Consider the following 21,725-nt stretch of genomic DNA (forward strand, 5'->3'; position numbering starts at 1 on the left):
CGCCAATTTCTCATTCACGCGGCTAAATGCGCAGCTTGTTTCCGGCGCTCATTCTGCCTTTTCGGCGAGCCTACTTCCACACAATTTCAGTTATTGATTACAACCGTTACATGAAATCAAGTTAAGCACCTATGTCGTTTCCTATAAAGAAACCTTAGAGCATAACGCTGTTTTTAATGTACGAGCGAGCTTTAGCCTTGGGAATGTCATTAGTTGGCGAACAGAAAGCGCTTAATCGACGCAGCCATTACGGCACGCTGTCGACAGCGGGCTTCAATGAACGCCTTTTTTTGTCTGAGAAACTGCGGTTAAGCGTCAATTCTTTTTCCTTTGTAGAATATGAGAAGGTGACTTTTTAGTTCGAAAATGCAACATCGAAAGCAGGCGCGTCACCTTCATCTGTGCTCTATGAACCACTGCGCGTGATATCTCCTTAATCTGCGCCACATGCATGTGCGCTTATTCTGTCTCGCGGGAAGAACACCGCCTGCAGCTGTGCAACTGGCGCCGTTACCAGCACTGCAGATTCCAGAAGGGTTTGGCGCTTATTATCAGCACCGATGTTCGCGATTCTCTCAATCATGTATGCGGATGGGACAGCACTCCAGGCTCGATGAACTTGCAAGACATATCATCGTCAGGAAATGAGCAGATACTGATAAAACCTTCATCTGCAGTTGACAAGAAACGCCATATGAAAATTTTAAAAATTACATTAACGGTATACCCAACATTGATACGTCTACTTGTTTCATAACTTAGACTGATGACACTTTTTTTTTATAGCGCAGCTTTTTGGTGGCCGTTCTTGGGTTTCGCGTCGGCGTCGGCCTCGCAACCAGCTCCGGCACCCTTTCAGCCCCTCACCACAGCCCCCCTCTTCCTGCGTGGAGTCGACCGCGCGTGTTATCTGATTCCTGCGCGCGCTCCCCCGTTTGCCGCTGCTTATACTCCCCTCCACCCCCCTCTTCCTGCGTGGCGGCGAGGGTGCTCTCCGGATGCCTAAACGCCAGCTCGCTATCAGCGGATCACGCTGCGTGCATCCAAAGCCGAAACGCAGAGTTAGGTTCTCTTCCCTCGCAGCGGCGTCAGCGGCATCAGTCAGTCGCTGCTATCTGCTCGACGCGTAACGTTCCTATGGGCCCATGCGCTGCCTCCCGCAACCTCCCAATAACTTAATTGCTCGCTTCATTTCTCCGACCACAAAGCTTCTTTCATGACAGCCTAGAACTGTTAGTGGAGCGTTTCTTGCAAGAATATGTGCGAAAAATTACAAAAAGTTGTCTGTAACTATACATACGTATCTTGCTCGACATCTTTGCCTCAATCTATCGAAAAGGTGAAACAGCTGATGAGCTGCACCCAAATTTGCATTAGGAAGTAACGTAATTGTCGGCAAATTTTTCTGGGCCTGTCCTCACTTCAACTGCAATTCAAAACTAATAAGGTACTCGAAATTATAAAAGACTGTGAGTGGCATTTCAAAGTCATTGATTCAGGACGCATCCAGGACAAAAGCTGTATTATATCGTCTTTGAAATAAGATCATTGAAACTAATTCAGTTTATTTATTGGCTGCATAACGTAAAGAAAATGTCTCTTGTAAGCAGCCCGGGTGCCATTTACCTCAATTATAATTCAATTTACTTCAAGAATATAAATTGGAATCCGCTTACCAGCCACATTTCTTCCAAACTCGTGCACCCAATTGGCTTAATGTCGCGACTATGGTTTCGTTTCCTTCAGAAAATTAAACTGTAGTTCCATAATTCATTGTTACTTTCAGATTTGAATTACTGTTTCTGTATTTGGGGCGCTGCCACACATAATAACATTAACATTATATTTAGGTTACAAAATATCAGCACATGTAACCAGCAATGGTATATTTGACGCGCACACAAAAGCAATCTTTGATCAGATAACGCTTCTACCGGTAACCACTTCTCACAATTTCATTCTGTCATCACGCTACCGCAGCGGTATATCGAATGATGACGCATATCGTAGACGTAGCCTAGTTAGCATTACGACCAAAAATATACACAATACGCAAGTCTGATGGCTGGGTTGTTCGCTCCCGAACGACTTGCAGAAAAGAAATCTTGATGTGCTGTTACCCAATCGCCCTTAACACAGTTATACCTTCTTAGTTTGACATCAGATTATATAATTATCCATGTTTCATTTTTGTCTTGTTTTGCTTTCTTTCAAATTTTTCTCAATTGTTTGAATTTTGGCCTAGAACTGTGATTATCAATGGTGATATCGCCAATTGTCTCTCAACAATGTGTAGGTCACGTCCAGCATCCGAAATGTGTTTCCTGCAACACCGGTGTCTGTATGTGAAGCTAAAAAAAAACGATTCTGATTGTGAGCAGAAAAACAGGTGGTATATCGAGCAGATTTCGGCACCACTAAAGGAAGGTTAGAAGTGATTCGGTTTTTGCAGCTTTGCGACTTCTGCGATATTTTAAGGCGAAAGCTTTTTTTTTTTTTTTTAAGGCACATGGGCTGTAAAAATGTCCGCAGTAAATGTTTGCACGAAATGAAAAAAAAATTGGGGCGTTTAAGCATGGCTTGAACCTAGTGATAGAGGGAAAGCTGTGAGTTTTGCTCTGCTAACAGCTGCATTTAATGTGCCGCCGCCACAACGTTCGAAAGCATCTTTTGTCCAAGCAACTCGCTGTTGTTCGCCTCTACCAGCTACCGAGTTACCTTTCTTCTTCGCCTTCTTCTACTTCCTCCTCTTCTTTTCTTTTCCTTCTTATTTTTGTTCTACTTTTTCGTCTTCTTCTTCATATTCTCTTCTTCTTTTCCTTCATCTTTTTCTTCGTGTTCTTCTTTTCCTTTTCCTCTTCTTTTTTCTTCTTTCTTCTTCTTTGTCTTCTTCCTCATCTTCTTCTTCTACTTCTTTTTTCCTTCTTCTTCTTCTTCTTTTTGTTCGTGTTCTTTTCCTTCACCGTTTATTCTTCTTTTTTTTCTTTCCTTCTTCGTCTTCCACGGTTCCGCGCCGACGGCTTGAAAACTTACAATAGTGTAGCACTCGCTACATAACTGCCTCCACAAGTATTTGAACCACTCCCACTCACATTCCCCAGCAGACCAAACACTACTCCACTCCGTGTTTGTCAGGAACCGGCAGTAATTCTTGTCTAGTGTGAAGACGATGGTATCGATGAGAATGACACTCGACTTAGTGACGTCGAAAACTTGCTCCATGCAATTCACACAATATAAATTTCTAGCAAAACATAATGAGCAGCTGGTTCGTGAGATAATTGAAGCCGCTAAGATAGCCAGACTGCGGGAACGATGTGTAAGCAAACCATCCCTACTGCTTACACAAAAAGAAATCGAACTGCTAAATGGGCAATCTTTTCCGTGAATGTTCCGAAGTGAGTGTACCACGCTGCGTACAAGAGGAGGTTATCCGGCACGTGTATTTTTGATTGTAACTATGCTGAGATGTGCAAGTCACTTGTACGTGATGTGTGGCGTACGGGTATAAGAAGTTGTGGGTTTTCCAAAATAAACGTTGTTAAAAGTCAGCGCTTGTGCTCCCGTCCACATTCCGCGCTGTTACCTGAAGATGCATTGCCAACATGCCCAGGCAGCTATTTTAGCTTCGAGAGCCCGTTACAGACAGTATGCATCTACGTCCTATGGCGGCATTTTTTTTTCCATGAAGCAAAGCGAACAGCTGCGGGATTATCTTATCAGCCTAATATTATCTGTTCTGGCTTCCAGTACTGAAGTATTGCTCTGTCATAAAAAATGGCGCGCGTAACTTAATTTGAATACCTCGAAAGTGCGCTTCAGATTAATGAAAGCGCTGTCAAAGAGAAATCCAGAACAAAGTGATTACTATCGCCGTACTTACAATCGCGTAACCATCCCAACTTCTTCTTCTACGCCTTTCCGAAATCAAGGAGGCATTTCACTCTCACCCTGTTTACCCTTGCAGCAGAGCGCACAAACGTTGTAGCGCCAGCCCCGGCCGTCCTTCGTATTGTCAACTGTATTTGCACGTGATTCCCTTCCCAAGCATTGGGCAAGCCATTTCCAAGACCGACCATTATTTCACTGCTCAAGAAAGAAACATCAAGACATCGCCGTCATCGCTCCATTTATGAAGCCTAAATTCTGAGGATACTGGACGCGTCTGCGAGATGTGGACAACGCGGCTGGAAGGCGTACCAGAGCGGGTTCTTCGAAATGCGGTCTTCATCAACGGTAGGGCATACTCCTTCTACAGGGCCTACAATCCACGGACTGGACACTCAAGAAACGACGTCCATGTGTCAATATTCGACACAGCATCGTACCAGTGGGTTACCATGCCGACAACTTTGTCCCTGCTCAGCAACCCAAACGACATTCTGCGCTACGACTTTGTAGCTGTAGCATACAAACAGTGCGCGTACGTGTGGGAAGCCCCGCAAAGCGCGCCATCAGAGAACACTGTGTATTGCTTCGACACCTCCACAATGTCATGGAGTTGTCCCCAGGTGTCCGGTCATGTGCCGACTTCTCTTAACAGCAGCTATGCTTGTGTGTTGGATCACCGTATGTATATATTTGGTGTCAGGGAGCGTTCGCAAGAGTTGCATTTCCTTGACCTGGACACCATGCACTGGCATCTTCTCACAACCAGCGGAGAGGTGCCTGTTGGGTTCTGCTCCACCCCGTCTGTCATCGGTTCCAGAGTGTATCTTTGGTGTAGCTACAATGTAATCTCTGCTCTGGACAATGATTCAGTCTTCGACAACAGTGTATACTATTTAGAAACAACGACCGCTACGTGGGTGCGCCAGATTGTGCAAGGTGTGACTCCCGAGGCTCGGCTAGGACATTCAGCCTTCGTGCACGATGGAGAGCTGTATATTTTTGGAGGATGCAACCCACTACGGCGCACGTTCTTTGCAGACATGCACAAGTACAATCCCGACACCAGGCGCTGGACCGAAGTGAAACAATATGGCTCAGGCCCGTCTGCAAGGTACGAGCATGGCTGCTTCATTGTCGGTGAACATGTGTTCATCTTCGGTGGCTTTTCCCCGCCAGTCAATCCGGAGGGCACGGTGGAGGTTCTGACGGATCTGCACGTGCTGCGCTTACTGAAACCGACACTGAAGAACATGTGCCTGCTTGCAATAATCGATGCACGCATACATGAAACACACTTGCCACCTTTTATTCGAAAAATGATCAGTGATATCGCATTGCGACCTTCGTAGCCGAAGGACAGTTGTTGCACATAAAGCGAATGAAGCATATCTTTGACGAAGTTGTGGTGATAAGTGTGATTTTCAAGTGTCCAGTTTAATCGACAATAAACATTTTGTTTGCAAACAGCCGTTCGACTCACGCTTCTCTTTTGAACAAACAAGATACAAAATTTGTTCGTATTCACACGGCACTGAGTTCAGCCTCGAACTAATCTGCCCAAGATAGGTGTATTCCCGTACCGAGTTTGCACACCTCAGCGATTGTTTATTCCAAAGATTCGCTCAAGGATGCCTTTAGTTGTAATGTCGCAGTCTATTGTAGCTCTGTAGCACCTGTTCATTATCTTATTAGGACCGAGGAATTTTCCTAATTTTGCAACAAGCATTATTTTGAGTTCGATGCCAGAAGGAATTTATTTTCATGCAACCACTACGTGAATCCACACATCTTTCACCTGTGTTAGAAAATGTAAGCAATATTTGATGCAATTGCAAACAATCCTTCGTTTTAGGAGCTAAGCATTATGTGGCCACTTTCCCGATGAAGAAACCGATAAACAAGCTGGTTGGATATACCAGTTACGCATAAATTTTGAATGCTTCCACCTTATGTTCTTGCCGAATAATTGAGAGAATACATTACTTCATTTAGAGCCTAATTTTAGTGTGTGGACGAAACAGAATTTTCAAATGCATACACTACTTACCCTGCCTTGACGTCAGTTGCTTAGCAAGCAGATAAAGGCGCAGATCGTTTTCTGCGCATATCCTGTTTGCTCCACAAACTTACTTTCAGGCAATTTCATTTTTTTATCGTCACAGGCTTTACATGCCATCTAGGTAAGGGCTGAAGTTAATATTCTGATAGAAGAAATTAGACCACAATACTATTTTTAACCTATGGGCGAGTTTTGCCTTTGGAAATGTCAGTAGTTGATGCAGGGCAAGCTCTTATAGTGCGACAACCAATACGGCACTATGCGGTCATAAAGTTTTGACTAGCCCTTTTTATGGTGACAAAACTATGGTTACGTCTCCATTCTTTTTTTCCTTTGTAAATATCAAAGTGTGTTTTTGGCTCTAAAACGCAACATGGAAAGCAGGCCCGTTACCCTCACCTGTGCTCTAACACCACTGCGTATGTCTGATCAAGTGAGCGCCACATGCATTTGGCGCTTCTTCTGTCTCGGCGCGACAAACGCCGCCCCGCGCCTACGCTACTGGCTCCGTTACGAGCGCTGGGGTTACCAGAAGCGTTCTGGCGCTTATTATCAGCACCAACGTTTCTTTACGATCCTTACAATTACCCGTGTGAACGGGTTAGCACTTCAGGCGCTATGAGCTTGCAAGAAACAACACCGTCAGCTCATTAGAAGATACCAATAAAACCTTCGTCTAGCACGTAATCGGCATTTTGCCTTCTTTGACGAAATAAAGGTTTTCAATTCCATTCCTCTGCAGTCGACGGGAAATGTCGTATGATGTGTAAATTTACATTAGCAACATATTCAACACTGACACGTTTCCTTGTTCCATAATTTAGTCAGATGACTCTACTTTGCCTTCCCCGGTCCCGCCCTCACCTCATCTGCAAGTCAAACCTAAATAAGGCATTCGACATTATAAACGACTTTGGCATTTTGAAGTATTGATTTTTTTTACGCATCCAATGCAAAAGCTGTAATATATCGTCGTTGAAAGAAGATCACAGTTACTGACATCAGTTTATTTATATGCTCCCATAAATTTAGGAAAACATCGCAAGTAAGCAGAATGGTCCGCATTTACTACGCTACTAGGAGTTGGAGTCAGCATATTACCAACATCCCTTTTAAATTCGCTCTCTCCAACTCGCGGCGTCAGTGCGAAAAAAATGTGTAATGCTGACCGATGGCTTGCATCATCCACTACAGCAGACGACGGCGAAAGCCTTCAAGTAGGCTTTGCCAGCAAGTAGCCTCTGATATTTAGGTGATGAGTGTTTGGCTTGGCTCCCTGTCATGCAGAAGGTAGTAGCTGTTAGAATGTATAGTCCTTTCCCGTAATCGAGAGACTATGTTAGCATGAAGGGGCAGCTCCATGACAGGTTTATCACGTTCATGGCCGGCAGCATAATTAAAGCGTTACTACCAAGGTCGAGCGGTCTTCTTTAGTTGTGTATAACTCGAAAAGCGATCGCTGATGAAGAGCGCTTTCAGTGACGCGCACTACAGCACGTTTCATTTTCAGAATGAAGTCAAGTACATATATCTGCCGAAGCAGCGCAGACAAGGTGGCCTCCAGCTGATATTGCCCAGGTATTGCAGATAGGTATGCTCTGCATTTTTGGCCATGGCGCCACTGACACTAGGGCTTTAGTATATGCGTCATCTCTTGATATGCCGTTGCAGTAGCGTGATGAAATAATGCAATTGTGGGACGCAGTTACAGGCATGATCATTAGCTGGTCAAAGATTGCCTTTGTGTGGGCGCCAAATATGCATTGGTCATTACGCGTAATACTTTTTGTAACTTAAATATAATGTTAATGATACTTTGTGTGGCAGTGCTCCAGTTGAGGAAATAAGAATAAACCGCAATATCATAATTCATTGTTACCTTCCTTTACTATTTCCTCAACTACTACTATTTCCTCAACTGGAGCACTGCCACACAAAGTATCATTAACATTATATTTAAGTTACAAAAAGTATTACGCGTAATGACCAATGCATATTTGGCGCCCACACAAAGGCAATCTTTGACCAGCTAATGATCATGCCTGTAACTGCGTCCCACAATTGCATTATTTCATCACGCTACTGCAACGGCATATCAAGAGATGACGCATATACTAAAGCCCTAGTGTCAGTGGCGCCATGGCCAAAAATGCAGAGCATACCTATCTGCAATACCTGGGCAATATCAGCTGGAGGCCACCTTGTCTGCGCTGCTTCGGCAGATATATGTACTTGACTTCATGCTGAAAATGAAACGTGCTGTAGTGCGCGTCACTGAAAGCGCTCTTCATCAGCGATCGCTTTTCGAGTTATACACAACTAAAGAAGACCGCTCGACCTTGTTAGTAACGCTTTAATTATGCTGCCGGCCATGAACGTGATAAACCTGTCATGGAGCTGCCCCTTCATGCTAACATAGTCTCTCGATTACGGGAAAGGACTATACATTCTAACAGCTACTACCTTCTGCATGACAGGGAGCCAAGCCAAACACTCATCACCTAAATATCAGAGGCTACTTGCTGGCAAAGCCTACTTGAAGGCTTTCGCCGTCGTCTGCTGTAGTGGATGATGCAAGCCATCGGTCAGCATTACACATTTTTTCGCACTGACGCCGCGAGTACATTTATTTCCAGAGTGTGTGTAATACTGAAGACAGACAACGAAGACGCAAATGAATCGATACTCCTTGCAAACGGAGCAAGACGTTTCTAATTACGACGCATTTATCAGAACATAGCTCACAAAAGTTTGCTTATAGTTGCTGCTCACGAAGTTCTCCTAAGGCCGAAGTAGATGTATTGGCGGTGCTCGAAAGGAGACAAAATTATTTGCAAAAACCTTTGAAAATATTTGAAAAATAATTTGCAAAAACTGCCCCAGCTTGCAGGGGATGCTTGCAACCTAGGCGTGCGTGCTGAAAACAAAAACGCCCAAAAAGCTAGGGGAAGAGCTGAAGAAATTCTGGACACAACCCTTCCCTTTCAGGCGCTTATGCCTGCCACCTACCTCAAGGTACCCCTCTTCATGCTTTACTCCTCGCGATTTGGGGAGCCTTGTTAGGAGTGCCTTTCACCGCAACTGGTTCAATGCATATTTCAGCGAGTAGCAATCCTTCTGCGGCATCGGCCGCGGTGCCTAAGTTTTCGGCGGTGGCGACTAGGAGCAGCGCCGCAGAGACGGCCAACGGCAGGCACGAAACGCGGGAGGGGGAGTCAGACTCCGGTCGGAAACCAGGGAGTGGTTGCGCATGCCACCGGGCTGAAACTGGCTCTGTGGAAGAGGTGGCCAGTACCGAAGAGAGTCAACTGGGCACTCACTCGTCGTGCCTAGGTACGTGGGTCGGTCATAACGAGATGGTGGACGACGGCGGCATTGTCTTGAGATATGGCCTGGGATGCCTCACCGGACGGAGAAGATTTTGGTCCGGAAAGGTATCAATGTCAGGATGGCAATAATAGCCAGGATCTCGCTGATCTGCAAGCCTGAGTGGTCGCCTAGGTCTTCGTGAGCGAAGGTCGTTATGCGGATCAGGATGCCTGGAAGACACAGAGCTGGCGAAATGTGGGCGCGACCATTCGTTGGAAGAGGCAGGGTGTGCTGTGCGGACAGAAGAGCATTCGGGCTGCGATTGCAGCGTGTAGGCGGGTTCGCACGGAAACGATGAGCGGTAGGACACTGGTGAGGTGTTCTGGCCATGGGAACCGAGCCGAAGGAGTTCTTCACGAATGATCTGCCGAATAGTCGAAGTTAGGTCCGTGGAGACATGCTCGTCAACGCTGGCGACAGTTGCCACATTGGCCAGTCTTCCAAACTTTGGCGTTATTCGACAGGTCTTGATGGCTTCAAATGTGCGGATGCGATGGAGGACAACAGAGACAGTTGAGATGTCATCTTTGGTAATGAGAATGTTGTAAACATCCACTGATGCCCTCCAAAAGATGTCCTACTTTCTCCTCCAACATACGACAGTCAATGGTCTTACACAATTTGAGGACATCTTCAGTATAGGTAGTACACGTCTCACCAGGTAGGTTGGCACGATGGGCGAGGGTTTGCTCGGCCCGTTTCTTGCGCGCTGGCGAGTTGCCGAAACACTGTTTAAGTTCAGTGACAAAACGCTCCCATGTCGTCAGCGCGTCCTCATGATTTTCAAACCAGATAAAGACAGTGTCGGTCAGGAAAAACACTACCTTATCAAGTTGTAACGGCTCACCCGTTGGTAGTGGCGGAGCCAGTCGTCGACGTCTTCTTCCGCTGCGCAAGCGAAAGGGCGGGGCTCCCGATATGGTGGAAAAGAGCCGGAAGTCGGTTGACTTGAAGTGGTGAAAAGCACTGAGCTAGACTCAGTCGGCGGAAGCATGGTAGCGAGCAGGGGCGGAAGTCCAACAAGGCGGCGGCTACGACGAGGCTCCAGGGGCGCGTCAACGGAGGGGCGATGGCGGGGTATCGAAACCGCACTCTCCACCAAATGTAACACTACTGATGTTACACGTAAACCAATGTTACACAAAACAAGTACAGCCGAGCCAGACGGCACCTGAACACGCACACACTTCTTCGTCCTCCTACACTAAACTCCTCTTCTTCATCCATCTAGTCTGTAACAATATGTTTGATTGTTTCTGCTTTGTTACATAGAAAAACGTTTGTCCCCCATAGTACATATATTACAAACCTTCCTAACAACCTACGCTATATCAAGTACTGTGATTGGAGAGAAAAAAAAGACTAGCAGAATAAAAACAAACAAAAAAGGCTGAATGTTAAGCATATGACAGTCTTAAGCATTTCACGCTGCTTAGCCAAACCCCAACTGCAAACTTTCCTCTTTATTCTTAATTATATTATTATTTTCTAAGAGTCCTTTCTGGAGAAATATTTGTTTTTGAGTCCGTGTTTTGGAAGAGACGCTTTACCAAACGTAATGGCGCGCTTTGCTAAAATTCATTACCACATTAAATTTATGATTTTACATTCATCGATTTCCTACTTCCTTTTCAGTCATTCACTTTCACGGCGTGTTTTCAAAGTCATCGAAAAAATTAGGAGGAACACGGAAAGATGAAAGAATGCGTTATTGTCGGAATGAACTGAACCCTAAGCAAGCATTCAATCACAGGTGAACAATGGGCTAGTCTGAGAATGAGTAGCAGTTCAGATTCCTTGCAACTTTACTGGCTGTCCGCTGTCCCTGGACTTCCAGCGCAGAACGTTGCCGGAGCTTGTTATTGCCACTCGTCTTACATACGCCTTTAGTTTGAATACGACAAAGGATAAAAGCCTCTGCGAGCTTCTTAATATCATCCGCCCACCTAACTTTCTCCCCCCCCCCCCCCCTTGCTACGCTTTCCATTCCTTGGAATCCAGTTTGTTACCCTAAATGACAATCAGTTATCCTCTCTTCTCACTACATGTCCTGCTCGTACACATTTCTGCTTGACTTTCACTAGAAGGTCGGTAACATGAGTTATTTCTCTGGCCCACTCTGCACGCTTCCTATCTCTTAACGTAACCCCTGCCATTTTTTATTTCGTACGCATCTGCATTGTCCTCAACTTAAGTAGAACCCACTTTATTAGCCTCCACGTTTCAGCCCCATAGGGGAGTAAAGGTAAGATGCAACTGTTGTATACTTTCCTCTTGAGCGATACTGGTAAGCTGCTAGTCATAACCTGCGAGTGCTTGCCAAATGCGCTCCATCTCAATCTCATTCTTCTTGTTATTTCCTTTTAATGGCGCGAATCTGCGGTTACTACCTGTCCTACGTAGATATGCCTTTTTCACATAACCAAGCTTTAACAGGTAGGGCACCAGTGTGTAGATGGAAAAGAAGGTCTTGGTTGTAGGCATGACCCACATCTTTCTCACCCTCTTCAGCACATCTTTACCAGCAGTAGCTTTGAAAATATGTTGGTAGAAGGGAACTAAAAATATCAAGTCAATCAAATTTTTCGTTAGTTGCTTTCTTATTACTGTGTGCAATTACTCTCTGGTAAAAACGAATGGCAATCAAACGATAAGACGCCACCACCTCTCAGAGATAGCGCGACACACCATAACGACCCCCCTCGCTTGATGAAACTATTAAATCTGGTAAGGCATTGGACAGCATTTATTGAATATAAGAATGGAGAAAGGGATGTCGTTGTCAGCGCAGAAACATTAAGCGCAGCACTATCTGCTTTACATATAAATAACGAAGGCCAAGGCCCCCGTCACCTATTCTTCAAAAGAAGTTCGTTCGGGACATTCGTTCACAGCCGGACCCCCCAGATGAATGTTGCAAAAATGCGATGAAATTTTTGGAAATTCCCCGCGTACAATACAAGCATTGCAAAATGTACATAGTTTTTGCAACAAGAAAAACATTGCACACTGCAGCACGCGTGAATACAGACAATCTACGGCCTCCCCAATGAGTCGTGAGCTCTTTCATCTCAGCCGCCTTTCTGCTCCGGGTAGAGTCACTTTCCTGTTAGCATTCAAGCGGCATCCCGAGATAAGTGCCGGGTGTAGTAGACCATTGAACTTTCTCAAAGACAACAGGTCCCATGAGCCATGCCACAATTCCACACACTTAGTTAAATTCAACCTGCTGCCGCTTTTGGCACAGTATTCCTGCGTTATGTGCAGTATAGCCCTGATAATATATTTGTACCGTGCAGACAAAGCGACGTCGTCGGCGTAGGCCAGTACTTGGACTTCGCATGACTGTAGCCTGAAGCCTCTAACTACCTTACTCTGCAAAACATTTCGACACAATGGCTCCAATGAGTTGGTCAAAACTGCTCCCTAAAGCTAGAGAATTAATTTGAACGTTCGTTGTACGACTGATAAAAACTGAAATAAAAAACATAACCTCAAAAGAAATCCAGTACTCCCAATGGGATTTTAAAAAGAGATAAGTGGGCTGCATGGCGATCTTTTTCTGTTCACTTATTTATTCTTTGCAGTGAGTGGTGGAATGGTCCCGGAATCTTTTCAACCACTGCAATTACTTTTGGACGCACAGCCATCCCTAGATGCGAGCAGTTTCCACAGATTAACTTCGAGAGCCCGTTGCAGGCAGTATGCATCCACGTCCTATGGCGCATTTTTGTTGTGTATGAAGCACGGCGAAAAGCTGCGACCATATCTAATCAGCTTACACTTATCTGTTCTGGCTTCCAGTACAGTCGTTGTTCAGTTCCATAAAGATTGCCGTCCGTATCTTCATTTGAATACCTCTTATATATTCGCCGTTTGAACGAAGCACGCCTGCTTTGGTGTGGGCGCCAATCGTGAAAGGGAACTTCACAATAATGAAAACGTTGTCGTAGGGAAATCGGCAACAAGGCGATTACTATCGCCATACTTACTATCATGTAACCAGCGCAACTTCGTCATCTGCGCCTTTCTGAAATCAAAGAGGCCATTCAATATCACCCTCTTTACCCTCGCAGCCGAGCGCACATAAGTTGCAGTGCCTGCCCCGGCCGCCCTTCGTATTGTCAATCGAATTTGCAGTGATTCCCCTTCCAAGCATTGGGCAAGCATTTCCAAGACCGACGACCATTTGACTACTCCAAAAAGAAACATCAAGATATCGCCGTCATCAGTCCAACGATAGAGCCTAATTTCTAAAGGTACTGGACCCGTCTGCGAGATGTGGACAACGCGGCTGGGTGGCGTACCAGAGCGGGTTCTTCGAAATGCGGTCTTCATCAACGGTAGGGCCTACTCCTTCTACAGAGACTACAACCCACGGACTGATCACTCAAGGAACGACATCCACGTCTCCATATTCGACACTGCATCGTACCAGTGGGTTACCACGCCGACGACCTTGTCCCTGTGCGGTAATCCAAACGACACTCTCCGTTTCGACTTTGTAGCTGTAGCATACAAACAGTGCGCGTACGTGTGGGAAGGACCACAAAGCGCGCCATCACAGAACACCCTCTATTGCTTCGACACCACCACCATGTCTTGGAGTTGTCCGGAGGTGTACGGCGATGTGCCGACTTCTCTTAACAGCAACTATGCTTGCGTGTTAGATCACCGCATATATCTATTTGATGTCAGGAACCGTTCTCAAGGGTTGCATTTCCTTGACCTGGACACCATGCACTGGCATCTTCTCACCACCAGCGGAGAGGCGCCTGTTGGGTTCTGCTCTACTCCGTCAGTCATCGGTACCCGGGTGTACCTTTGGCGTGGCTACAGTGTAAACTCTGCACAGGATGATTATTCAGACTGGGACAAATCTGTATACTATTTAGAAACAACGACCGCTACCTGGGTACGCCAGCGTGTACAAGGCGTCACCCCAGAGGCTCGGCTGGGGCAGTCAGCCTTCGTGCACGACGAAGAGCTGTATATTTTTGGAGGGTACCACCCACTACGGCACACGTACTTTGCAGACATGCACAAGTACAACCCCGACACAAGGCGCTGGACCGAAATGAAACCACGTGGCACAGGGCCGTCCGCCAGGTACGGGCATGGCTGCTTCATTTTCGGTGAAAAGGTGTTCATCTTCGGTGGCTTTTCCCCGCCAGTCAATCCGGAGGGCAAGGTGGAGGTGCTGACGGACCTGCACGTGTTGCACTTACTGAAACCGACACTGAAGAACATGTGCCTGCTTGCAATAATCGATGCACGCATGGATGAAACGCACTTGCCACCTACTATTCGAAAAATGATCAATGATATCACATCGAGACCTTCATAGCCGAAGGACAGTTGTTGCACACAAAGGGAACGAAGATCCTTTGACAAAGTCGTGAGAATAGGTGTAATTTTCCACGTCTCTGCTTTAGTCGACAATAAACTTTTTGTTTGCAAACAGCCATTCAAGTCACGCTTAATCCTTCGAACAAAGAGGACACAAATTTTTGTTCGTATTCACACGGCGCACAGTATCTGCCTTGAGCTAATCTGCCCAAGGTAGGTGTATTCCCTTACAGAGTCTGTACACCTCAGCGATTGTTTATTCCAAATATTTGTTCAAGCATTCCTTAATCTTTAATGTCGCAGTCGATGATAGCTCTGTTCAGCACATGTTAGTTATCTTATTAGGACGGAAGGATTTTCGCGATTTCGCAATAAGCATTGATATGAGTTCGATGCCAGAAGGAATTTATTTTCATACAACCACTACATGAATCCACACATCTTTTACCTCTGTTTGAATACGTAAGCAATATTTGACGCAATTGCAAACAGTCCTTCGTTTTCGCAGCCAAGCGTATTGTGTCTACTTTCTCGATGAAGAAACCGATAAACGAGCTGCTTGGATATACCTATTACGCATAAACTTTGAATGCTGCTTATTTTTTTGACGTTTTATTCAGAAAATAAATGCCTTCTTTAAAGCCTGATTTTAATGTGTGGACGAAACCTAATTTTCAAAGGCATACACTACTTACTCTGCCTTGCCACCAGTTGCTTGCAAGCGGATTAAGCTCGTTTTCGGCGCTCGTCCTGTCTTTTCGGAGAATTTTCAGACAATCTCAGTTTTTTTCGTTACAGACGTTACACGAAATCTATGTAAGGGCAGAAGTTAAGTTTCCGATCAAAGTACTTTAGACTATAATACTATTTTAATTTTCTGAGCGAGTATACACTAAGATATGTCACGAGTTGGTGCAGAATATGTTATTATTGTACGACTACCAATATGGCACTCTATGAACACAGAGTTTTTGCAAGCGCCTTTTATACGGACAAAACTACGATTATGTCCCAAATCTTTTTTCTTTGTAGAATATGAGAAAGGGGGTTTGTATTTCTAAAATGCAGCATTAAAAGCAGATGCGTCACCCTCACTTGGCTCTAGTAACCACATCGCGTGGTGTATTCGATCAAGTGAGTGCCCCATGCATGTGTGCTTCTGTCTCGGCGCAATAAGCACCGCCCGCAGCTACGCTACTGGCTCCTTTACGAGCGCTGGGGTTACCAGAAGCGTTTAGGCGCTTATTATCAGCATCCACGTTTCTTTACGATCCTTACAATTATCCATGCGAACGGATTAGCACTGCAGGTACGATGAGCTTGCAAGAGATACTGCCATCAGTTTATCAGAAGATACCGATAAAACCTTCCTCTAGCACGGATAATGAGCATGTTGCCTTTTCTGAAAAAATAAGAATTTTCAATTCCATTCCTCTGCAGTCGACGGGAAACGCCATATGAGAATGTTTAAATTTGCATTTACGACATAATCAACGCCGGCACGTTTACTTGTTCCATCATTTACTCAGAAGACACTACTTTGCCTTTCCCGACCCTGACTTTATCTCATCTGCAAGTCAAAGCTAGTAAGGCAATTTACATTACAAATGACTGTGGCATTTCGAATTCATTGATTTTTGACACATCCAATACAAAAGCTAGATTATATCGTCCTTGAAAGCATACCATATTTACTTACAACCGTTTATTTATTGGTTCCCATAAAACTAACATAACATCACAACTATGCAGCCTGGGCGTCATTTATCACGAGACTATGAGACATATCAACATTCCTTTGAAATTCGCTCGCACAACTGGCTTCATGTCACGACGGTGGTCTCTTTTGCCTCAAAAGGATACACTGCAACATCATAATTTATTGTTACGTTCATTTTGAATTACTGTTTCCTCATTTGGGGCACTTCAACGTGAACTAGCATTAACATTGTATTCAGATTACAAAAAGCATTACGCGTAATGACAAATGCTATGTTTGCCGCCCACATAAAAACAATATTTGATATCCTAGCGCTTCTACCTGTACCTGCGTCCCACAATTGCATTCTTTCATCACACTACCGCAACGGCATGTCAAAAGATACCTTACCAAAGTATTGAACATGTACAAGGGATACGGCCGCAGGCTTCTGGAAGACCTGAGAACATGTACGGCCGCAAGCTCCTGGAAGACCCGAAGGCGACGTACCTAAAGACATAAATGGCAGTACCCGATGCCCAAGAGCTACGAAGGACAAGACAACGGAGTTAGGCCGGCCGTTTTCTCTGACGGAACTGTGGACAGCGATATAGGAAAGTAACAAGAGAAGTGCACCCGGCAGGGATGCCATAACATACAAACTACTCGGTAACAGGAGCGGTGAAGTAGCCCGAGGCCTTCTAGGGCACATCAGCGAAGCCTGGGAGAGCTCGCGGTTGTCGAAGGAATGGAAGGACGCCGAGGTCTGCTTCATTCTAAACCCGGCAAGGTCATCGCAATAGACAATATGCGGCCGATCTTCCTCACGTCCTGCGCGGGAAATGTGATGGAGCGCATGGTCCTTCGCAGGCTGCTGAAGCACCTCGCAGAAACGGGTCAGATGCCGAAGACAATGTATGGCTTCAGGCAACATCTCAGCACACAAGACGTGATGATCCAACTTCACGAAGTGGTCTTCACGCCGGCAATGAGGCACGCGCAGCGTGGGCTACTCGCCCTCGACCTGAAAGGAGCATTTGGTAATGTGTCCCACGCGAGCGTGCTGCAGAATCTGAATATGACCAGGTGTGGCTGAGACTTTCGGCTACATCAAAGATTTTCTGTCAACCCGAACAACGAACATCAGGATAGGGGAGGATAAGTCGGACCCTGTCGAACTCGGGGTTAACGGCATCCCACAGGGATCGGTCTTGTCGCCCTCCTGCCCTCCCCGTTCTACTCAAGCAAATCGAAGGTGTGGACCACGCGTTCTACGCCGACGATATTGCGATGTGGACGGCTCTAGGCGGGTCTGATGCCTGGATGGAGGAAGCCTTACAGAGGGCGGCAACGACCGTGCACGAGTACGCAAAGTCGTGCGGACTGAGGTGCGCTCCCCAGAAATCAGAGCTGCTATGATCCAACCGAGAAAATCCAAGAAAGAGCTGCCGCCGATCGTGATCATCACCATCGACGGAACGGCCATCAAGCCAACACAGCAGATTAGGGTCCTCGGCCTACTACTTCAGAGCGACGAGAAGATACACGCCGCCTTAACAAAGATCAAGATTACAACCGAACAGATACTCAGTATGATTCGAAGGGTATCTAACAGAAACGAGGCCACAAAGAGGACAATGCCATGCGCCTCATACGCGCGTTCGTCGTGTCGCGGGTTACCTCCTCCGCCCCCTACTCCAGCTGACGAAGGAAAATAGGGACACCCTAACCACGATGCTTCGTAAGGTGGCGAAGCAAGCATAAGACATACCTATATACTCATCCACGCAATGACTGTTAGACGTGGGCGTCCACAGCACGGTGGAGGAACTCATTGAAGCCCACCTCTCTAATCAGAGAATCAGGCTCAGTCACACGGAACATGGACGAACCATCCTACGCAAGATAGGATGGCACATTAAGCCAGTACCCATCAAGGCGGCCCTTTTGGAAGACTGGAAGACGACCATTCAGATCAGACCCCTTCCCCGGACCATGACGCCGGGCAAAGACGACGAGAGGCGCACCGCCCAGGCCAAAACCATAGCCCAGAAGCTGGAAGAAAACCTCAGGGTCCTCTACGCGGATGCCTTGCTTTGAAAACCCAGTGACTGTGCAGCGGTGGTGGTTACGTCATAATACAGGCTGATCGTCAGCGCGTCCATCAAGACAACAGACCCTGCAGTTGCCGAAGAAGCGGCTGTGGCCCTCGCACTCGCACAGCCGAGCGTAGACACCGTGATCACCGTGGTCACCGGCTCACAGCCTACGGAAGCTTCCACAGGAAGGTAATATCGTCCGACGCCCTAGCCATTCTATCCAAGTGCAATCCTCCGAGAAGAGCCATAGAGCTCGTGTGGGTCCCGGCTCACTCGCCTCGCAAGTAGCAGGCAACACCATCGCAGACTACCATGCCCGAGAAATGTCAATCTGGGGCGAGCACGAGCCGGAGGAGCTACCGCATCCGGTTACCAGCTTTCGGGAGATTACCCGAATGTACCGAGAGGAAAGGTGCAGACTGCCAGAACCGCACCCCAAACTCACCAGGCAATAGACGATCCTGCGTCGAGCGCAGGCGGGATCGCTTGCGCATCCCGTACTGATGAATCTCATGTACCCTGAGGAACACGATATGCTCGGTCTTTTTTGCAGAAAAGAAAAAGGCATCCTGCCGCATGTCTTGGCAGAATGTACAGAAATCAAGACCCCCCTCCTCCCCTTCCCCCAATCCCCAACCCCAAGAGCGATGGGAGACCTTGTTATCCAGCCCCGCCCTACTGATTCAGCTCGCACTGACGGACAGGGGAGGAAGTACTGGGAACATATGGGTCCCGCAACTAGGCAACCACCCCGTCTGATGCTTGCATGCACCACCGATTTATTTCGGGCCTAATAAAACTTGATTCCTCGTCCTCAAAAGTTAATGCATATTTTAAACACCAGCAAAGGTCAGGTTATTTGTTGTTCATATCTTCCGCACCTAAGGTGCTCGACGATTCGGCAGGCGACATGCAGATCATACACACACTCAATGAGACGACGACGACCTTGCAGTAACAAAACGAAAATTAACTTATACAACACAACCACAAGATACAGAGAGACAAACATTTATTATGAGCAGGCGTGAAATATTCAGCCCTAGGTGGCAGCCTCCTCAGTCCAGGAAGCCGTGGACCCGAGCCATCTCCCGAGTCCGGCTGACTGTCTTAAAACATCGCAGAAGTCACAAAGTTAGAAATACCAGAACAGTTCTAAGGCTCCCTTTGTGGTTCCGAAATCTGCGTGGCATGCCCCCTTTGTCTTCTCAGAATCAGATTCGGTTTTATTTCAGCGTCACATACTGAATGCTCAGGTTTCAGGTATCATGACGAATAACTTTATTTAAACTCATCAAGGAATCTTCCTCCCCTTTTAGAAGGCCGGGATCCCTTAGTGTTCAGCGGTGTCCAGAGCCAGACGGATGATTTTCTTTTGGACGTCTTCGTTTTGGCTAATCATTTAAAAGCCTTCCGGATGCTACAAGGGACCTACACCTTACTGGGAGACAATTGGAAGAAGCACCAAAAATGATCTTAGTACTAGGCCAGAATACAAACCATTGAGAACAATTTGGAGCAAAACTATATTCATAAAACTTTTTTTCCCGTGAAGGAAAACCGCAGTATCTATCGTACTTGTTTTGTGGACACGTCAACCGCACCGTAAGGGAGTGGAGGAAGGTGGGAGTGAAAGTGGAAAGAGAAAGAGGCACCGTAGTGGAGAATTCGGAGTACTTTCGCCCACCTTGGGATATTTAACGCGCACTGACGACGCACCGCACACGGATGACTCTTCGTTTCGCCAACATAGAAACGCAGCCGCCGGGTGTTGGGATTGAACCCACGTATTCCGGCCCAGATTCGAGCATCTTAACCACTGCATCACCGTGGCGGGAACAAGAGAAAATAAAACATGGCTAACTTATATATCATGCTGTCAAGTTAAGAAGGTGCGTAATAAGTTAAGAGTGGTTGGTTAACATTAAGAGAGTTAACTGCTGAGTTATCGGGTTCTGAGACATAATTACAGAATATCCAGCGCAATACAAATACACACAGGAAAGAGGACGCCACAGGCGCTTACTCCAATCAAATGTTTAATCAAGGGAAAGTAACTCACATATATATATATAAGACATCCATCTTATCAAATCAGGCATGCCACAAATGTCTCCTCAGCGTCATAAAGGAAAACCGATGATTCACTGATACAACTCAAACCTGCTTGTTTTATATAGAAGACTTCTGGAGTTTCACGAGCCGTCTGAAGCCTGCGCCTGCCCAGAATACTCACATCGCGGAACCGTGGTACACCTAGTAACACATAGCCTATCCTAGTAACACAGCATAACCAAGTATAACAAAGGTTTCGTTCGAAAATTCAGGCGAAGCCGATCTAAGCCACAGCCAGTTTTTATCTCCTCAAGAATAATGTTCCATGTAAAACGCGGACGTCCATGACCAGGCAGAATGTCAGTGCATTCCCTGTGTGCCTTTTTTCCTGCCCGAATGACCTCCGCAGAACGTTCAAAGAGTGCTGTTATACCACTTCCATCGCGGTTTCTTTATAGCATTCTGTTGTGCATCAACACGCTTTCTTACTACTCTCATGCAATAAACTATGGAGACCCGAGTTCGATCCTGGCAGTGGCGACCAAGCATAATTGAAGCAAAACGCAATGCACTTGCGACCTGAGGTATACCATTCGAGAGACACTCTGTCATTGAGACACCGCAGATGTACAGTACATTTTCGCCTTCATTGAAACGCGGTAGCTGAGGCCAAGTTTGAACCCGAGTCTTCAGGGTAGATAGTAGAAACCGTATCACCGAGCCACTATGGCGGTATGTACTGCGTAATTTCCGCTACAGTGTCTCTTGCACTTTGAGCCGCTTGCGACTCAAAACCCCAAACAAACACAGTGCAAAGAAAAATGCCTAATAGACCAACTCTTGATCAGACGCTCTGCAACAGCAACTACTGCAAAACCACGAGAGCATGTTAGGTTGATTATCTCAAGGCGGCAGCAAGTCGAAGTCCTTGGTCAGTGTCAGTTCTGTTATTACATGACAAAACCCAGGCATCAAACTGGCTGTTAACTTTACTGCATATACAAGTACAGCCCTTCATACACAAATCAGTTAACTGCCAGAAGTGCACAGAAACAAAGTTATTGCTACATATGTATGAAATCCAAAATAGAATGATGGAAGGCAATGCTTCAGTTATGTGAATCAAACCTACCTTGATTTGATATTTTAAGAACAATGCGATGCTTCAACACGCAAAAAATGATTGTGCGCACTTGTTCAGTGG

The 21,725-nt window shown here is 46.2% G+C and overlaps 2 protein-coding genes across 2 annotated transcripts; both read left to right on the top strand.

The window, feature by feature from the left end:
* The first annotated feature begins 4,172 nt into the window (after window positions 1-4,172).
* On the top strand, window positions 4,173-5,240 carry LOC146181266 (kelch domain-containing protein 3-like). The gene has a single exon (XM_084575748.1). It carries the CDS (start codon window positions 4,173-4,175, stop codon window positions 5,238-5,240), a length of 1,068 nt encoding a protein of 355 aa, XP_084431874.1.
* An 8,358-nt stretch (window positions 5,241-13,598) lies between these two features.
* LOC146181267 (kelch domain-containing protein 3-like) lies at window positions 13,599-14,666 on the top strand. The gene has a single exon (XM_084575749.1). It carries the CDS (start codon window positions 13,599-13,601, stop codon window positions 14,664-14,666), a length of 1,068 nt encoding a protein of 355 aa, XP_084431875.1.
* The last annotated feature ends 7,059 nt before the right edge of the window (window positions 14,667-21,725 follow it).

Source organism: Amblyomma maculatum, chromosome 8 (assembly GCF_055883805.1).
Source record: "Amblyomma maculatum isolate TAMU_Amacu chromosome 8, ASM5588380v1, whole genome shotgun sequence".
NCBI lineage: Eukaryota > Metazoa > Arthropoda > Arachnida > Ixodida > Ixodidae > Amblyomma > Amblyomma maculatum.

Bases quoted from the DNA above. Each gene is read 5' to 3' on its own strand.
- LOC146181266 (XM_084575748.1), top strand. From the start codon at position 4,173: ATGTGGACAACGCGGCTGGAAGGCGTACCAGAGCGGGTTCTTCGAAAT.
- LOC146181267 (XM_084575749.1), top strand. From the start codon at position 13,599: ATGTGGACAACGCGGCTGGGTGGCGTACCAGAGCGGGTTCTTCGAAAT.